This window comes from Pempheris klunzingeri, chromosome 7 (genome assembly GCF_042242105.1).
Source record: "Pempheris klunzingeri isolate RE-2024b chromosome 7, fPemKlu1.hap1, whole genome shotgun sequence".
In the NCBI taxonomy this organism is placed as follows: domain Eukaryota; kingdom Metazoa; phylum Chordata; class Actinopteri; order Acropomatiformes; family Pempheridae; genus Pempheris; species Pempheris klunzingeri.
This window is the reverse complement of record NC_092018.1, coordinates 11,949,206-11,967,329: the sequence shown is the minus strand read 5'-3', so window position 1 is coordinate 11,967,329 and position 18,124 is coordinate 11,949,206. Positions and strand designations below refer to the sequence as shown.

Here is an 18,124-nt window from a genome sequence, read left to right as displayed (position 1 = left end):
CTCGAAAAAAAACAAAACAAAAATACATAAAACGTAAAGTCCTGCAATTGAGCTTAACTCGTCTCTCCTTTTGGTTTGTTAGTCTGTCTGACAGCAGGATCTCTTGAACATTAATGAACAGATTTCTTTGTAGTTTAGTGGTCAGACTGACCTCTTAAAGTGCCCACATGTGGTTCATTACTACAAAGGCATGTGAGAAGCCATGCATTATTCAAACCCACAGAACAATGTTTTAAATTGTTGTCCAGATCACAAGAGTGATCAGCCCATAACAAAGCTGTCTAACAGAGATAAGTGTAAATGTGGACAGAACATTTACATTTACATTTGATTAGCGTATGCCTCAAAATAACCCTGTGTTTAACTTAAAATGGGAATGCATCAGATTTCAGAAGATAAAGGCAACTTTTATAAGGAACATTTTCAGGTACATGTATATGTGGTACAGAATACAGTTTTCAAACCATGTGTGGGCATCTGTTTGTTTTGGGGTTTTTTGGTTTTGTTTTGTATTTACAGGCTTGTTAACAAATACACCATGCTACACATCACACACAGAGACCTGGCACACACTTCACGCAGGAGCCCATTCAGTCCGCTGCCGTAGGGCAAAACAATTTGGACCAAAGCGATCTTCTCACCATTGTGCAACAGCAAAGTTACATAACGGCTCCACTAGTGCAGCAGCAGTCTTTATCATCATTACCCCCAGGGGATATACCAACTTTTTATGGAGACCCTCTCGACTACAGCACATTCATCAGAGCTTTTGAGCATGGAGTTGAAGGGAAGAGTGTTAATAGTGTAGACTGCTTATAGTTTTTAGAGCAGTCAGAAAATCTAGGGAACTGATCAGGAGCAACGCAATTTCTCTACCTCAATTGTGGACCTGCGGCTCAAATGCAAAAGGAGAAAAATGTATAGGGTAAGCCTAAAAAGCCACCCTCTGCCTCTACCATACACCCCCTAGAACAATAGGCTATGGGTCCTATAGGTGGGTAATGATGCACCTACAAGCCCATAAAGGAGAATCACACGCTGACGAAACCACACAGTTTTTCAACTGTGAAAAAAAAGAAGAAAAATATATATATATATATATATATATATATATTATATACATATATTTTTTCCAACTTTTTCAACTCACAGTTGATTGAATTTTTGAAATGCCTTCAAATTGCCTTAAGTGGATTTTTTCTTGACTGCCACCACACATACAGTATACACATGCTTGAACGCACAATACACAAACACTATATTGTAATTGTTGATTTGAAAGCAAACTATAGAAAGAGCCAATGAATCACTTAAAGCTACAGGGTATATTATGTAACCACTCACATTTCCAAAGCCAGGAAAACCACATTAAATTGTACAGCAAGGTGGAAACTCAACATTACAGGCGGAGTTTACTGCTTTGTGCTGGTCCGGGGGGAATGAGAAAACACTATAATGTGTTTGGCAAAGAGAGATGTGATTAGTGATTGGCACATCTACTGAATCACGTGAACCTTGAACCTCTTCCATTCATTTAAGCTTATATTACTTACTCGCACCATCAACTTTCTGAATCATATTTTCCTCACTGATAACCTTTTACACTTTTCCAAAGTCGATACTTTCTTGTCGAGTCAATTTTCCATACATGGGCTGACTGACTTGTGTGCATGTCCCAAACTACTGAAACCAGCAAGCAGTTAAATGATTTATAGTAACAGTAAAATACAAACCCCATCCCCATAATAGAGACACATTTATAATGGAAATATCTTTACTGTTAACACAGCTTGCCCAGTCCAGTTATTGACAGTTGTTAATCATAGACTGTCTGAGAAAGTGCAGCTTGGGAAGATGAGTATTATTCCTTTGCTAAAAATCTACCGTCAAGCTGCCCTGGAGCAAGGTACTTACCCACCAAACACCTTGTGGTTGTGCTGAAGGTGAAAATTTGCATGAGATGCCAAGATATGATATATGAAGATATAGACCCAGCACAAACACCTATCTACACACTCACACTGCCCTCTAGTGTTTAATTTACTTTGTAGAACAATTTCTCACACTTCTGACAGTCTTATGATGATTATTCTATTCTATTCTAACACCGTGTGCACTTGTGAAAAAGAGAAAAAGAGCAATGGTTGCCTGTTGCAGGTCAGGGTGGTAGAGACTAAGGGGGGATTAGGGTTGCAGGGGACAGTGTGCAGCAGGAGTTTTCCATTTATGGGTTATTGGTTTCAGCTGTGGAAGCTGCTAGGAACCTCACATTGTCTCCCCTGGACAAATCATTTTGTGTTGCATTCACAGTAACTTGCAGAAAACACTCCTCTAAATAATATGATCTGGGGACTCACGGGACTGAACTCTCACATAGTTTAGTGCCATAAATCAGAAACAGTTGTCGTCATTAAATTACACTATGAATCTAAAACCAGAACAGGGAAGATATTCTGGGATTCAACATATGATGCACACACCAACAAAGACATACACACACACACACACACATACCCCAGTATGTAAGTGATAAGTCAATACAGATATGTATAAGGGGAGAGGATTTTCCCTACAGAGACTGACAGACATGACTGGCAAACAGCACTGTAGCCAGTTGCCTTAAAACAGACAGAAACATGTTCGAGATCTTTTGACATATCTAGGATTACAGAGCATGTGTGAAGGTCACATGTCAGACCATGTGTGGCTGTATGTCAACATGTCCACACAGTGTTAGTCATTGCAGACATCCTATAACATACTTTCACTGAACCACTGCTGCACGTTGGCTCATGTCAGGAGAAAAAGACAAAAGACTGGATTTCCAGAATTAGACAGTGCTAAATCTTTAGCCATAACTCTAAAACTAAATAAGAGTAATAGTAAGCAATATGATTTCATCAAAATCCCTGTGTGTTTGTTGTAAGAAATAAAAGGTTCCTGCCATTCCAGTGACACTAATGATGCTTTTGAAGTATAAACAATCTTTGTGAATTTGTTTATTCTAGTTTATCTTTGATTTAAGACTCTCCATCTACTAGAAATCCTGTCCTTGTAACTTTTAGCAGTTTACAAAGTGAGAAAAACCCAATTGTGAGTGCTGGGACAGGGTTGTCGAAATGGTTGTTGCTTGAAGTAGTGCCAGGATAACGTGGACATACCTTTAGTGCAACAGTGAACTCTGCTGGAAGAAAAGTGATCAAAATTGTAAAAAGTCATACTGGATGGCACATGGCTGGCAACCTGTCCAGGGTTTACCCCACCCCTGTGTCAGCTGCAGGTGCAACCAGACATGCAGGTATAGCTAATGGATGGATGGATGGATGGATGGATGGATGGATGGATGGATGGACGGACGGATGGATGGATGGATGGATGGCAGGTACAGAAAACCTAGTTCAGTTACAGTGTTGTATTTATTATTTGTTGAAAAACATATGATATGCACATATAATGATATCATTATTATAACATATATATGTATATATATATATATGATATAATATCTTATATTTACATGGAAATATGGTATAAAATTAAATATGTAGACATAAAGGTATATTTCTATATTTAGTCATTATTTCTGATTTAGACTTTGGGTGATATTGCAGACATATTGTTGGAGTGATACAAATGTTTTATCTATGTGTTAGTAGACCAGCTACTATATATAATCAGTCACATTTTGTGTTAAACACTTCTTATGTGCTATTTGCTCAGTTACACAATTCTATTACAGTATTGTGATTGTCTAATTAAACCCTTTTATCAAAGTCTCCAGAAAAGCAGGTCCGCAGGTCCACATATCAGTTGTACTTTCACATCATTTGGGAAATACTGTAGATATAAAGCAGAACTCTGGTCTTAAAATACTGCTTTCAGCTTTCAGGTAAGTTTTCAGGAGTATTTAAGATAATATAGAAATGATAAAGCAATGGGGTTGTCTACAAATAAGATGATCCAGTTTTAGGTCATGATTCTTAACATGCAATGACACGTTAGCTTATTGGAGAACAAGTTGTTGCTCTTTCTGAAAGTTATTTCCTACTTGACTCGAATGCAGCACTGTTAAATCACTGAGTTATTGAAAATAAGTGGCACATGAAAAAAACATTTTCACAAATCCTGTGCGTCTATGCTATATATGATAGCAGTATTATATATTATACACAATATAAACTACAAACCACTAAGAGAGCACATAATTATGAAGGAAAACCTTCACATTTTCACTTGCATGTGATTTACATGTGATTTCAGTAATACCCTTAGGGTGGTTTTTGAGACCACTGCTCATGAAAGAACAGACAGACATGCAAATAAACAGGACCAAAAGCACTGCATTATCGTTGGAGGTAAATGATGCACCCAGACCCCATTTTAACAATCATCATATATCGGAGTAAAATCTATTTTGGGTCTTAAGTGTTTTAGTGGCTCGCAGAAGGAATTGTATAGTCGTGGATTTGTCGCTTTAGTCTTGGTCCCATCCTGCAGCTTTAATCCCCTCTGTGCCATCATCACATTCATTACCACAATAAAAAACAAAGCTCACAATAAAAAGAATCTTTAAAACATTATAAACCAGCTCACTTAAGTCCGTGAGGCAGTTTGATAATCAAGACTGTCCATAGCTTTAGCACGGGCTGGGTGTGATGGTCCCGGCTTATGGTTGTGATTGTGTTTGTGGTTGAACCACGTCTGTGTGAGGTGGAGGTGTGATGGGATACACAGGAGTGTTATATTCGGTATAATCAGGGGGAAGATCGTCAGGCTTAAATCCCAGCTGAAATACACAGAGAGAAACAAAAAGTTAAAATTTAAATATCTATAAAAATTTCAGTACACATTGAGCTAAATGTTACGTATTATCTTTGGATTCAATCTGATGCACCCTGGTCTTGGTAGTCAAGTTTTCAGTTTTTAGAATCACCTCATTATAGGATGGTGGGGGCCCACAGTAGGCAGCTGTGCTATATTGTGGAGGTGGTTGCAGTTCCTGGCTGTATCGAGGCACCCTGAAGTGGTCTTCACTGTCCTGCTGTGACAAGTTTCTAGGGAAGGGGATGAAATATATTGAACGAGGGTGCCCGTCCTGCTCAGTGCGTCTCCATGCCTCCCTCTCTATCTGATGCTCCCTTATGCGACTGCACGTCCTGCAGAAGGTCACGCAGAACAGGATCGAGATGCCGAAGCCAAGGATGCCCAGGAAAATCCTTGAAGAGGAAGAGCAGGAGGAGAAGGAAGAGGATTAGAGTCAGAAGAGAATGAGGAAGAGAGTGAAGAGTGAGAGTGTGGGAAATGGTTTGAGGGTGAGATGAAGATCAAGATGACAAGGAAGACAAGAGGCAATGAATGAAGTGTCCGTGGGAAAGTAGGAGATTAAGAGGAAAGAGAGGGAAGTGAAGGGAGTTTTTAAATGTGTATAAGTTGTATAAACATTACATAACATTATATACATTGTATAAACAATGTACAGTGTTGCCCATAAAGTTGGAATAATTGTTCAATACCCCCAATTTTGTTAAAGCCTGAGTACACAGTTTGCAAAGGTTAATTGTGGTTCAAGTTTCACTGTGATGTGTTTGGAAGAGTTTGATCAATAAAGTTGAGAAGATATACACTTTATTTATCAAGAATAAATCACATTGTCACAATCATTTCATGAGAAGAGGTAAAAAACGTTTTATTCCAACTTTATGGGCAACAGTGTACATGCGTTTTTTGATATTGTGTTAAGCGTCTTGGATATCTCGAGTGCTTTTAGACACATATTTATTTTTCTTTTGGTGCAGAAAAAATCTGTTTTATGTTGCAATACATAGCCAACATAATAAATAACACATGAAATTATTATTTGATGTAAATACAATGCTTTATGGTCATTTTCTTCTTTACAGCACAAGCTCAGTTTGTGGTCAAGTGGAAGGCTTGTACTTTAATACTTTTCTGTTATAATAAGTTCAGATCAATAAATATCTAAAGGGAAAAATGTAGTTATTATCAGTTATTATCAATGTTTTTCAGTACATACATTTATTAGGACTGTGTGGCCATCCAGTGAAGAAGGCAAAGACAAAGCAGCAAGAAAACATAATGATGAAAAGGCTCTTACTCTAGCATTCTTACTCTAGAATGGGAATGTGGTCAAAAGGCATTCTCAGACCCTTTTGATAACCTCTTGGTCCAAAGCGGAGGCGGAGTCAGAAACCACAGTGCCAACCTGAAGAGGAGACGGGCAAAGCATTGCACATTGATTTTGCCACCAATTACATGCTTTATTTATCTAAAATATTTTATGTGTCTATAGCTTAAACGACTTTAAATGTGCTTGCTTTGTAGGACTACTTTAAGGCCGACGGCTTGTAAAACAAGAGGTTCCAGTTTTTTCTTTTTTCTTTCAACAGAAAATCATACTTTGAACTTAAGACCCATAAATGTTTTGCACCATGGCCCAAGAATATTTTATTGCCTCTCTGTGCTTGTAGGCAGAGATATAATAGATATAGAAGGACATCTTTCACAGGAAAACAGTTTGTCTGGCAGTAACCTCAAATGGTTCACAGTCATTCAGTCTACCTGCACTGGTTGGTGTTATTATGCAATCAGGTGATTACATTTGTTCCACTGTGCATGGAAAGCTATCAGGTGATTAACAGGAATATTGACGTAATAGTGTACTAGGAGATCAAAGGCAATAATATAAATGCCTGACACACCTTAAGATGTGGCCTAAATTTTATTCTTTACTTTTTCAGACAAATTGGGTTGAGAATTGTTAACTTTCAAACCTTCTAAGCCACATATGCCATTTAAAAACCAATTTGACTGAGCAAGAAATTGCGATGCAGTGTTTTCAGCAGGACAGCAACATAATTATTCTGATCAGGTGGACGATCGGTGGAATACGCTGGCACATGCTATCACTTGCAGTTTATAGCACACTGAATAAAAACCTTGAATCACAAATAAATCGCTGGCCAAGACTACATTTAAACAGGTGTACCTCAGGTAGCAGTAACCTACAGTGCAGCCACGTCTCTGTTAACAAGCTGTAAATAATAGTACACTGTGGCTTAATTTCCTGTGTTGCGGTGGCTCTGTGACCAAAGTCTATTACAGGATTATCACAAAGTTCTATTAATATTTGCTAACATGAGCTATACAAAGAAAAGACAAATTGTGATCACTGAACTTTCCCCTTTCACCACCTGGACTCTTACTGTGGACCAAGTTCATGATGTCGAATTTGTACTCATAGGGGAATACAAAAATGGTATACATGTTTAAAGATGGTCTAACATTACCAGTTTTAATGTGCCTGGTAGATTGTTGAACTAAAGCAAGCAAACAAAAGACACAAAAATCACACGAGAGCTCAAAATTCCCAATGCGTGGTCAGAGAGCACATACATGGTACAAGGGCCAAGTCTGGAACGACTGAACAAATAAACAGTTCCTAATGTGCTTGATTTGAGATACTTTATGCTGAAATGAAATGAAATGAAATTAGTTTGAAGTAATTGAGCAGGTCCAAGTTTTATAAAACATAAAGAGCATAAGCAGAAAGACCAACTTCAGGCTCTTACCTCCAGTCCAGAGACAACGCTGCTCAGGTATAGAACTGGGAGGGAAAACTCAGTGGAGCAGAGTACACTTTCTATTGTGGGTGTGCTGATGAGGGGGCGGTGTGTCTGTGTGTGTGTGTGTGTGTGTGTGTGTGTACGTGTACGTGTACGTGTACGGGAGTTATTGCAAAACCCAGCATGTATATCAGACTCCCAAACACCTTCAGAAATTGAAATCTTATCAGCAGTGTGTTTGATTTTATGTTTATTCCATACACAAGTGATACATGTATGAATATATGCTCAAATATACGAATGCATTCATGTGTTCTATCAGTTGGACAATGTGTTTTATTAGTTTGTGCTAAAGGTCCATCAGAAGAATTTATGGCAGCATTTGAAGATTTAAAGTAATAGCTACCTTTCTCCAGAGGGCCCCAGCTGAGTGGTAACCAAAAGAAAGAAGAGCAGCAGAGGAAGAATAGCAGGCAAAATAAAAGTTCACTTTTAGACGTTAACCAGAAAGATAAAAACAAGCCATCCTTATCTGCAGGAGAGAGAAGGATGACTACAAACCTGTTTACCATTCCCAAGAGCACCTTTATTCTTAAGGTTCCTCACTGTTTACATGAGCATAGGGTCAATACTGGTACTGCGGAGTCAAAACGACAGGTGAAAACACTGTTCTTCCATCTTTTAACTCACACAGCTACTCAGGTGCTTTGTCCTTCCTCCTAAAATCCAGAGAAAACGAGTTTGATTTCTTTCATTGTTTTGGGGTTCAAGGGGGAACACATGCGGTTTAATACTAAGAGACTAATAAGAGACTTGGAAAAGACAGAGATAAAAAAGAATAACTGAGATATCTTGACTTTTACTTTATTTTAGTGGGTCTCCACACACAACTTGTTTGTCAAGAGGGCCTTCTGTTATAATTTGTAGTCTTCAAACCCAAACTGAGACAACCTCCAATCTCTGATGACATCACTATGATGTCATCAGAGATTGGAGGTTCATTCATTTCAATGTGACTACGCATACACAAATAAACACATAGGATATACTCTATAGACTGCAAACATAATGAACATATCAATATTTAACTTTGTGTTAATGCTTAGATTATTTTTGATTGTATTCTATTATTTGATATGATTGTTTGCATATTATTGTAAAGTTATTGCTAATCATTTGTAAATGCAAATAATTTTCTGTACTGCTTTAGCAATACCGGTTTCTTCATGCCAATAAAGTTTATTTGAATTTGAGCACATTATGCAACTGTCATCACAGGCCAAACTGTACTCCCCTTGACAAGTAAATGTCATAAAAAACGGTGGAGTTTCCAAGCTTGGTTTTATATCTATATTGTGATTTTATATTGAGTGTGTATGTGTGTGTGTGTGTGTGTGTGTGTGTGTCTGTCTCACAAACCAGGAAATTTAATCTTTACTGCAGGTGTGTGAGTGTATGACCCACTGATCAGAGGACTGACAAGGTACAAAGGTTACATCCATATAACTACCGGGGCGTAACATGCGAGGATTAACAATATTACTTTAGTAAGAATGATAGAATACAACAGACCTACAAAAATAGAAATACAAGTAGAAATTAAGTCAAATTAACTTTATTGGTCCAGTGTTTAATTCAACCAAGACATATCGTCCCAACAACATCACAGAATTGCAATGAATTCTGTCCAACAGAAGAGGGGTTTTACAAAAGTAGAAAAATATTCCCTATTGTGCACTTTTTGTCGTCCTCTAACTGACAATTTCAATAAAGTTAAAAGGGCTAATGGGGTAAGAACTTATGTTGGCAAGATTGAAAACCTAAAAAAAAAAAAAAACAGTGCAAAAATCGTATCTGACCTTCGTTTTTTCATAAAGTCAATGGTTCAAAAACCAATAAACCAATAAAAAAAAACTATGCAAAAATCACAAACACAAAACAAGTGAATTAGGGTAACTTGCTATTAAAAAAATGTTTCATAATTTAATAAGGTGTAGATACTTCCACATTTCACAGCATTTTACTGAAAGCAGGAGGCAGTAAGCCGTCTTTATCTTTATCTGCTTTTTGTGAGGGTGAGGAGTGGTCTGGTTCATAAATATTCGGGAAAAACAAATATCCACTATTTGTACATCACTGTTTAATATTTATGCTGTTTGCTGTTTCTCTGTCTCTGCAGTGATAATGCAGCATTAATTAAATTTTACTTTATGAAAACTTCTTTAAACATCCTAAAATTTCAGATTAAAAAAAAAACCCACTTCACCCAAACACACATCGAAACAAACATACGCAAACACACACTGACAGCTCCAAGCACACACATTCGGGTGATGGTGTGGTGTTACCCTCTCAAGCCTTTACCATATGGGGGTTCTTCAAATGCAAACTACAGTTACTCAGATCTCTTTGAACTTGAGAAACACCCCATTGAACAACATTTAAATTTTAGGCTACAGTTTAGTGAAGTGGCAGTAAACTGTTTTTTTTCCAAGTCACAAGTAAGTCCTCAGTATTTATTCATATGTTAAAAGTCAGATCAGTCAGGGTTGTTGTAATTAATAATATGCACCAAGATGACACCGAATCCAAAGGATTTTGTCTGTTCTGTTTTCTAATCTCATGTTTGGGGAGGGCAAGTCAGAAGTCATTGGTTTTAAAAGTTGAATTGAAAGGCTATTTTGTCTTCAAAGTTGTGATTCAGAGACGCGGCCCAAGTATTATTATTCATATCCAGACCTCTTGTAGTTTCTGACTTTCCTGACATTAACAGTCCAATCTAGATTTTTCCCCCCCCCGGAGTTATAAATCTTCATGCACGCCTCTACGGCTGTGTTTGTTTAGCCAGGCCTGCAGCAGAGGAAGGTTGGTGTCCATCCAACGGATGTTATCCTCGATGGTCTCGTAGGTTTGCCGGATACACCTCATCTCTGAACCCGTCTCCTCGGTCAGAGAGCCAAAGAAGCCTTTCACCTAAGTACAGAGTGGGTAGACTTTTAAACATCTGACATGGTTTTGCAGATCCTGCATATATCTAAAGAACAAGTTTAAAAGTTACTAAGTGACAAAGTCAGATGAACATAATGTCTAATTATTTTTTCCATTTTAATCTATATTTCATAAGAATTTGTTTTCAAGCTTTTGATTTAAATTAGGCATAACATTACAGCAAAGCAGGAAAGATAAGATAAAACACACAGGACAAAGGCCCATGAGTGAATTAATTTACAGAGATAAATAATGAAACAAAATTAAGATAAAGAAATAAAATTCAAGCCAGGATCTCCGGGCAACAGCATGCAAAGTCCAAACATGTAGTCTATAATGGACACACAGCCTTGCTTACCTCATCTAACATCTCCCTGGTAGAATACTGGTTGGTCACCTGAGTCACCATGTATGATATGGTGCTAGAACCCAAGTCAAACCTGTGGCATTGAAGCAAACAGACACAAGAACACATGTTCAGAACACAAAAGACAAGAAAAACAAGCTTTCTAAGGCTCTGCGGATGTGAGCTACTAACAAACACCATCATGTGGGGTTTTTCCATTATGTTAATGACACTTTCTAAAACTCGAAGGAATCCAATTTGAGTCTTTCTTGTAATATGACAAAAACACACACTGTCAGCAAAAATACAGAAATGTAGATGCATGTGATTCAAATCTGTACACTGCATCAAACTGGACTCGATGTTAACGGCTGACTGACTTCTTGATCAGGGTGGCCCAGTTGGCTCGGAGGAAGTCCCAAGCCAGGTTGAAGCCACGGGGGTTCTTGCTCACAGAGACGACCACGCCCGGGAGGTCCTGAGTCTTCATCACCTCGCCGTGGAGGCTCTGCTCCATCATCCTGCAGACAGAAACAAAAATAACTGTAGCAAAACAGAGCTGCAAACGCTCAGATAATTGCAGAAGTGTGATATGATGGACATACCACTTCAGCTTGTCCTGCAGTGGGCTGATGGCCATGGCAGTTTTCATGCGACTCTTTACAGACATTTGCAGCGAATGGCGGTACTTCTGAAACAGGAAGCTCCATCCCTCTGGTGTTCGAGCTCCAATCACAAACACAGCCATGGTGACATCAGCGGGGAGGCTGAAAAACAACAAAGACTTCAGTTCAGTACTGCAGTCACTGATACTTTTTAATCCTTGCACCCGAACGTGTATTAATATTGAAAATGCAGCTCTGACTAAAGACAATAGTTGAATACAGAAGACAGAATCTTAAACAAACATCTAAGGGAGACTGGTGCAGTGTTATTCTAGGACTCTGATCTCTGACCTCATGTTGCCATCAGAGTCCCTCCACTGGTTAAAGAGCTGGGTGGCTTTGGTCACACAGGGAGCGTAGTTCCTGACGCAAGCGAACAGCAGCAGGTAGCTCCTCAGCATTCGCTCTGACACTGATCCAGAGTCAGTCCACTCCTGCCGATCAATCAGCCCCCGGAACAAATCCACAATGTAGCTCTGAGAAACACATGCAGCCAGCGTATAAATCAGTGTTCCAAATAGTTACAAATCAGTTACAAAAGAAAAGAAGTGAAGTGATAAAGTTACTGTTACTGTGCTTTGTTTGAACTGCCAGAAGTTACAAGGAGCGCTCTGCTTACATAACGGGCGCACAGTCCATTGTTTTTCAGGCTTTTTCAGTACTTATGCAAGGACCCATGACTCAGTGTGTATACTTTTCCTGCTTCACCAAAGCACTAGAAGTTTAAAGGTTCCTTGGAGTTTCTGACGTCTTGTAGCACTATGGAGCAGTATTCTTCATGAGCAGGTTCCAGTTTTGATTGTACAGATGGTAAACAAAGCAGGATTTAAAATTCCTGATGAAAAACAACGCACCTTCAAGTGCCCTGTTCTTGAGCTTGGAGAACACATTTCTCTCTTATATTCTTTGCCTTGACTTTTACCTTGCTCTAAGGGGGGTTACATTGACATTTTGGACATTCATAAACAAGCTTCAGTTTGCCAAAACCTTTTAAAGCAGTGTGACAACATGAACCTCCATTTTAACAGTTTCTTCTTCCAAGCAGACTGGCATTTGTGTAACATCAATGGAATATTGCCTGTTTTGTGGCATGCAATTAAAGCTGCCTTCACTAACCTTCATCTGGTTCTCCAGAGCAGCCATGTCTCTCTTCTCCATCAGTTTGTAGAGAGGTACGAGCTCTCCAAAGCCCTGAGTCACGGCCATGATCTCGGTCTCTCTGGACAGGTACAGGGACAGCTCCAGAGCCGTGTCTAGCCTCACCTTCCCTATGCTGCAACACACGCAGCAGACTTCAGATCAAGCCCATGCTGGAGCTCTGGCCCTTTTGGCAATCATTTCATTTTAGGTTACTTTGAATTTGGCTTACAATTTAAGTTTGAGACAAAGGGACAAGCAGCAGGTTCAGCTGTTAAAATCCGATCTTTAAACAGACCTGACGAGCTGGAAGACGTTGTGGATGAGGCTGGCGCGGTCGTTGCTGGTCAGGGCCGTGTGGTTGTGTTGCAGCAGTCTGATAATGGAGTTCCAACCTTCGCCTGCATAGTGGACCATGTAGTAGCCGCTCATGTTCACGTTGAACTTCACCCAGTCCACCTCCTCCGGCAGGTACAGAACGCCTGCATGGAGATGGAGTAAAGCTGAGCTATGAAGTGAAGAGGACTTGGTAGGAATAAAATCTGATGAAGATTAAGGACATAAAGGATATAAATATAGCAATATTTCAGACACGGACCAGTTTTTGTCTTAAGCAGGAAGCGGTGGATGGTGTTGGAGGTGCTGGTCATGTAGGTCAGTGGGATCTGCCACAGGAATCTATCAATGCACAGAGTTAATTTAAAGAATAAACACACGAAGCAATCTAAAAAAACATTAAAAATAGAAACGATTGTAGAATTTAAATGTAACAATAACTGAAACTATGGCGACTGACAACTTTCACTGCATGGTTCAAAGATGGCTACTGTGCTTATTATCACTGTTCAGAAAAGACTGACTTTTTTAGAGGTCAAAAGTTGTAACAAATGATGTAGCGATTTGGTAATAAATTGATGCACACACAACAGCATGTGCAGTATTTAAAAATCCTTTAGTTTGTCACGAGCTATACTTCAAATACAGGGTGAAGGATGCAACGGCAGATACTGCTCACTCATGCAAACTGCTGTGGCACCCTTAATCTGGCATTTTACCCTTCAGTGAGGGAGGGGTCGTCTGTCTTCAGGTAACGCTCCTGACTGAGCCTGACCTCGCGACCTCTGACCTCCACCGTGACCAGAGGGACGCCTTCCTGTAGCGTCCAGGTGTCCATGATTTCCCTGACATCCAGCTCATCACTGGAGTACCATTTCTGCTTATGCACACACACATCACGCATTTATATACACAATAAATGATTTAACTTTCTAAACATACAGAAAAGAGTTCTGTTGAACCAGGTTGCAACAAAGCATGAAAACTTACGGTGGCTCCGGACTGGAGGTTGCGTTTGGAGCAGAATTCCTTATGCTTCATTCTGCCTTCGTCCAGATCATCTGAGCTGCAGATCTGGTGGGGAGGCGACAAAACTTCAGCAGAGAATCAGAACAGTACCAACACTGATGCTTAGAGACACATTCAGCATGCAATCTCAAACATACCAGGTCCAAAAGAATGTATTTACAATTATAATTGATATTCCAGGGTTACATGAGCAAGAAAAGAAGTATGGCAAATTTATATATTTGTACGGGAAGCTGAAAAACAGGCAACAACACTAATGCTTTAAATGTTATAACAGATAACTGTGACAGGACATGGTCATTTCTGAGACAGGATTAAGTCAGAAAACAAGATTTAGCATCACTCCAAGTAGCACATTCTAAAAAAACTTGTCAATTTGACCAGAAGTTAATCATCATGCAAAGGTATCCTTTGCCAAAACAGTTATTTACATGATTTGTCTCAATCATTAAAGCTGACTGATTTTAGCTTTCAAACTCCAACAACGTAGTTTAGAAAAATGTTGTTCTCCTACCGAACTCCCAGTCACACAAACACACACACACAAACACACACTCACATCAGTCAGGCTCTCCCACAGGTGGCTGTTGACAGTGTTTTGGTAGCTGTATCGCTTGAGGTATCGAATAATGCCAATCTCAAAGGCGTCAGCAGTCAGGAAGTCCCGCAGCATATTCAGAATACATGCTCCCTAAAAGAAAAAACAGTTGTGCTGAAAATTAACAATCCAACTTTCTGTTGTGTGATTAAATTATTTTAACTGTATTTTTATTGTTCTGTGTTGGCTCCACATTTGGGTTAGTTGGCCTAATTTATGCAAATTATGGAAAATTGTTTGCACAGTTCAAATATCCAAGTGCATCATCACAGAATGAGGCTGACCTTGTCATAAGACACATCGTCGAACATCTCCTGGATCTGCGTGGGGTTTTCTACGTGGGTGGAGACTGGGTGGGAGGAGCTGAGGGAGTCTACCTCCATGGCATCAAAACATTTCCCCAAGAAGAAGTCATCCTGGGAGAAAGAACGTGTGTTTACAGTAACACTGTCAAAATAATCCCAAATACTGTAGTTTGAGGTCATTTTTATGTGACGTAAGAGTTATTCTACTAATGTTCAGCACTATATTTTTATACCACAGAGTACCATTAGTATCCTCCTTGTCACGCCAGTGAATACTTTCTGACGTAAAATAAAAAGACAGAGTTATAGAGATTGAATAAGAAAAAGATAAACTGTATTGTTTGGCAGAGAGGAAAATTAGAGGTTGAGGCTGATTTGTATGCTCTGACCGCTCATCTACGAGTGAAATAAAACCCAGTGCCCCAGTCTCAGCACTCACCACGTGCAACTCTGGGTAGGTGATGTCGAGAGAAATATACTCCATGAACTTGGCGAAGCCTTCATTGAGCCACAGGTCATTCCACCACTCCATCGTCACCAGGTTCCCAAACCACTGGACAGGAAGGAGAACATGAAAGAGCAGCTTCATGTGCAAGAACTGTATTTAATATACTAAGACCTCCAAGTTTAGTCCCGCTAAACTACACTAAATACTCAAGAAGACAGCTCTGTAACTGTAACAGACATTAAGCTTCAGCTTGTAGTATGAGACAGCAGCTTCCAACTTCAACTATCGACCCGTAAAAGTGAAAAAGAAGGATGAACTGTGACAATAATTAATTAGTTTTATTTTTCAAAACAGGTGCAGCTACCTGGTGTGCAAGCTCATGGGCGATAACCTTGGTGATACCCAGTTTGTCGGAAGCTGACGACTTGGCAGGGTCGAACAGGAGGCCCGTCTCTCTGTAGGTGGTCAGCCCCCAGTTCTCCATCGCACCTGACTGGAAGTCAGGGATAGCAGCCAGGTCTGCAGAGAACGGCAGCAAGCACAATAATATAATACACAGTCATACGTATGTGCATATGGTACGTTCATATAAATCAATAAATACATTAAATAAATAAATATTAATTGTTTTATACATATTGGGCAGGACATTCACCATGCAAAACACACACAGGTCTGACACTTTGACACACCGCTCTCAATGGTTAACAGATTCTACCCTACGGCAAGTGTAATCTTAAACCGAGTACAGTAAAAATAGGCACACTATAACATAAATCTCTGACTAGTTCAGTCCAGTCTTTGTAAGACAAAACAGCAAATGCCATTTTTACAAAATAAATACTGTAGCTACTGCTACTCCAATGGCTACATCTTAATAACATGTATTTCTACTGACCCTGTTTGGGGAGCGGGTAAGGAATATCAAAATAATCATCGTAAAAGTCCAACAGCTTGACAGCAGCATCCAGTGCAAAGGCTGTCTGGCTGATCTTGTCGGGTACAGCATAGACCGAAATCTAATGGGAATCACAGCAAAGACCAAACTCTTCAATATTAGTGTTAGTTTCATCAACGGTGCAGAGTTACACAACAACTTCAAATGTATACAGTGTAGTGTCAAAGACGTCTCTCTTAAATACTGTACATAAGACTTACAAGCAGGTGAAAACAAAGTGATAAACATTTCTGATTAAGCATGGCCAGCGTCTGCCGACCTCCTCACCTTGACACCGTGTTGGGTGGTCTTGCTCACAGACAGGAAGTCAGACACAATGTAGGCCACCAGGTAAGTGCTCATTTTTACGGTGGTGTCAAAGTGATCCTCAAGCAAACCGCCAGGCAACTCCACTGTTTTCACCTTAGAAACACAAGTGTGGAGTGATACCAAACAAGAAAAGCAAGGAGAGGTCAACAGGTCAATTACAGATAGAGAGAATTTGTATCTTTTCATAAATTGTAATGTGTCTTTACTGTCACTGCTGCATTCATGTGTACCTTAGGCATGTTGGATATGGCGATGTGGTGCGGCTCTCGTGTAATCCGTATAGTGAAGTTGGCTTTGAAGGCGGGCTCATCAAAACAGGGGAAGGCTGCTCGAGCAAAGGTGGCTTCAAACTGGGTGGATGCCAGAACCCTAATGATGACATTAAATAGTTAATCAAGAGTGAAATAAAAGTTAAACTATTTTTAACATAACGTACCGTAAGACGACCAAAAGAAAATTAAAGCTGCTACATGTTGTATTTTCTAAATGTGCTTTTTTGTGCTGTTTCTCAAAGTTAAGACCACATTTCCCATCAACCCTAGTGCTTCCAGTTGCATATCTGTCAGAACAAACAGCATCATCACATGAGTAGAACATAAATAAGTTTGAAAAGGCAGTCAGTCTTGTCACTTATGGTCTTGATTTATTGCGTTTATATATCAAATGAATGCAGGACAGATTCAGTGATGTTAAAATGCTACAAACAGCTCCTTTAAAAGAAACAACAAAAATATGTTGATCCTGTTCTTACCTGACTTCCCCACTGCTGGTGCGGTAGCTGCTCTTGTAGAAACCATGGAAGCTGTCAGACAAGTTGGCAGCAAACTCCAGCTGAACTTCATACCTCCTACCTTTGGTCAGCACCGAGTCCGACAGCAGGGCGAGCTGGTGGAAACGAGGATACTCCAAAACCTGCAGGGGCCTCACACCTTCGGGCGCGAGGAGCAGCGCATTGGATATCTGCATCTGCTTGGTGTGGAGAACGACGGTGCTGGTGTCTTCCCGCACGTCCAGCTGGATACGAGCAACGCCGGTGAAGTCGAGCGTGGTCAGGTTGGGGTGGATGGTCAGGTCATAGTGGAGAGGGGAGACCGTTTTGGGGAGTCTCATGCGGTCCCAGGGGAACGGCTGGCCGCTGGAGGCTATGGGGGCATCCTTGGCCTGCTCTTGATTTGGCAGCTGAGCTCCTGATGAGGGAGGGAAGGGACCACACAGCAGCAACAGGAGAGGAACCGCTAACATGGTGACAGTGGAAGCGGGAAATCCTTTTGCCTGTAAAACAAATACGCAAATGCAAGACACCTGCTTTTGATTTAAACTATGGTTTGAAATCATTTAGAATAAAATCCCACTTCACGTTAGAAATTCCCTTGTTTTTCCACTTTAAATATACAAACAGCACAGTTTTACAACTGAGGTAGG

General features: G+C 39.9%; 2 protein-coding genes across 3 annotated transcripts; both read right to left on the bottom strand.

Annotated features, from left to right (window-relative positions):
• Positions 1–4,142: 4,142 nt before the first annotated feature.
• Positions 4,143–7,692, bottom strand: LOC139203964 (uncharacterized). Of its 2 annotated transcripts, none has more exons than XM_070833889.1 (4): positions 7,590–7,692; positions 6,116–6,223; positions 4,934–5,216; positions 4,143–4,786 (listed from the first exon to the last, which is right to left on the bottom strand). In XM_070833889.1, exons 2-4 carry the CDS (start codon positions 6,121–6,123, stop codon positions 4,667–4,669), a joined length of 411 nt encoding a protein of 136 aa, XP_070689990.1. In that variant the 5' UTR covers positions 6,124–6,223; positions 7,590–7,692; the 3' UTR covers positions 4,143–4,666. The 2 variants fall into 2 exon arrangements, with proteins under 2 accessions (XP_070689990.1, XP_070689989.1); XM_070833888.1 differs by having other exon boundaries at positions 6,130–6,223.
• Positions 7,693–9,182: 1,490 nt separating this feature from the next.
• Positions 9,183–17,969, bottom strand: erap1b (endoplasmic reticulum aminopeptidase 1b). Its single transcript, XM_070833999.1, has 18 exons — positions 17,454–17,969; positions 16,933–17,071; positions 16,661–16,795; positions 16,334–16,454; positions 15,800–15,954; positions 15,427–15,540; positions 14,967–15,098; positions 14,644–14,775; positions 14,046–14,129; positions 13,775–13,932; positions 13,318–13,397; positions 13,018–13,201; positions 12,699–12,855; positions 11,874–12,058; positions 11,523–11,684; positions 11,298–11,438; positions 10,930–11,011; positions 9,183–10,556 (listed from the first exon to the last, which is right to left on the bottom strand). Exons 1-18 carry the CDS (start codon positions 17,942–17,944, stop codon positions 10,386–10,388), a joined length of 2,823 nt encoding a protein of 940 aa, XP_070690100.1. The 5' UTR covers positions 17,945–17,969; the 3' UTR covers positions 9,183–10,385.
• Between the last annotated feature and the right edge of the window lie 155 nt (positions 17,970–18,124).

Coding starts and splice junctions, on each gene's coding strand:
- LOC139203964 (XM_070833888.1), bottom strand. CDS start 6,158: ATGCCTTTTGACCACATTCCCATTCTAGA. Junction 5,217..6,129: donor GACCACATTCCCATTCTAGA/GTAAGAATGCTA, acceptor TTCCTCTTCAAG/GATTTTCCTGGGCATCCTTG. Junction 4,787..4,933: donor CCCCACCATCCTATAATGAG/GTGATTCTAAAA, acceptor TGTGTATTTCAG/CTGGGATTTAAGCCTGACGA.
- erap1b (XM_070833999.1), bottom strand. CDS start 17,944: ATGTTAGCGGTTCCTCTCCTGTTGCTGCTGTGTGGTCCCTTCCCTCCC. Junction 16,796..16,932: donor CCATATCCAACATGCCTAAG/GTACACATGAAT, acceptor TGTGTTTCTAAG/GTGAAAACAGTGGAGTTGCC. Junction 11,439..11,522: donor CTGCAGGACAAGCTGAAGTG/GTATGTCCATCA, acceptor TTCTGTCTGCAG/GATGATGGAGCAGAGCCTCC.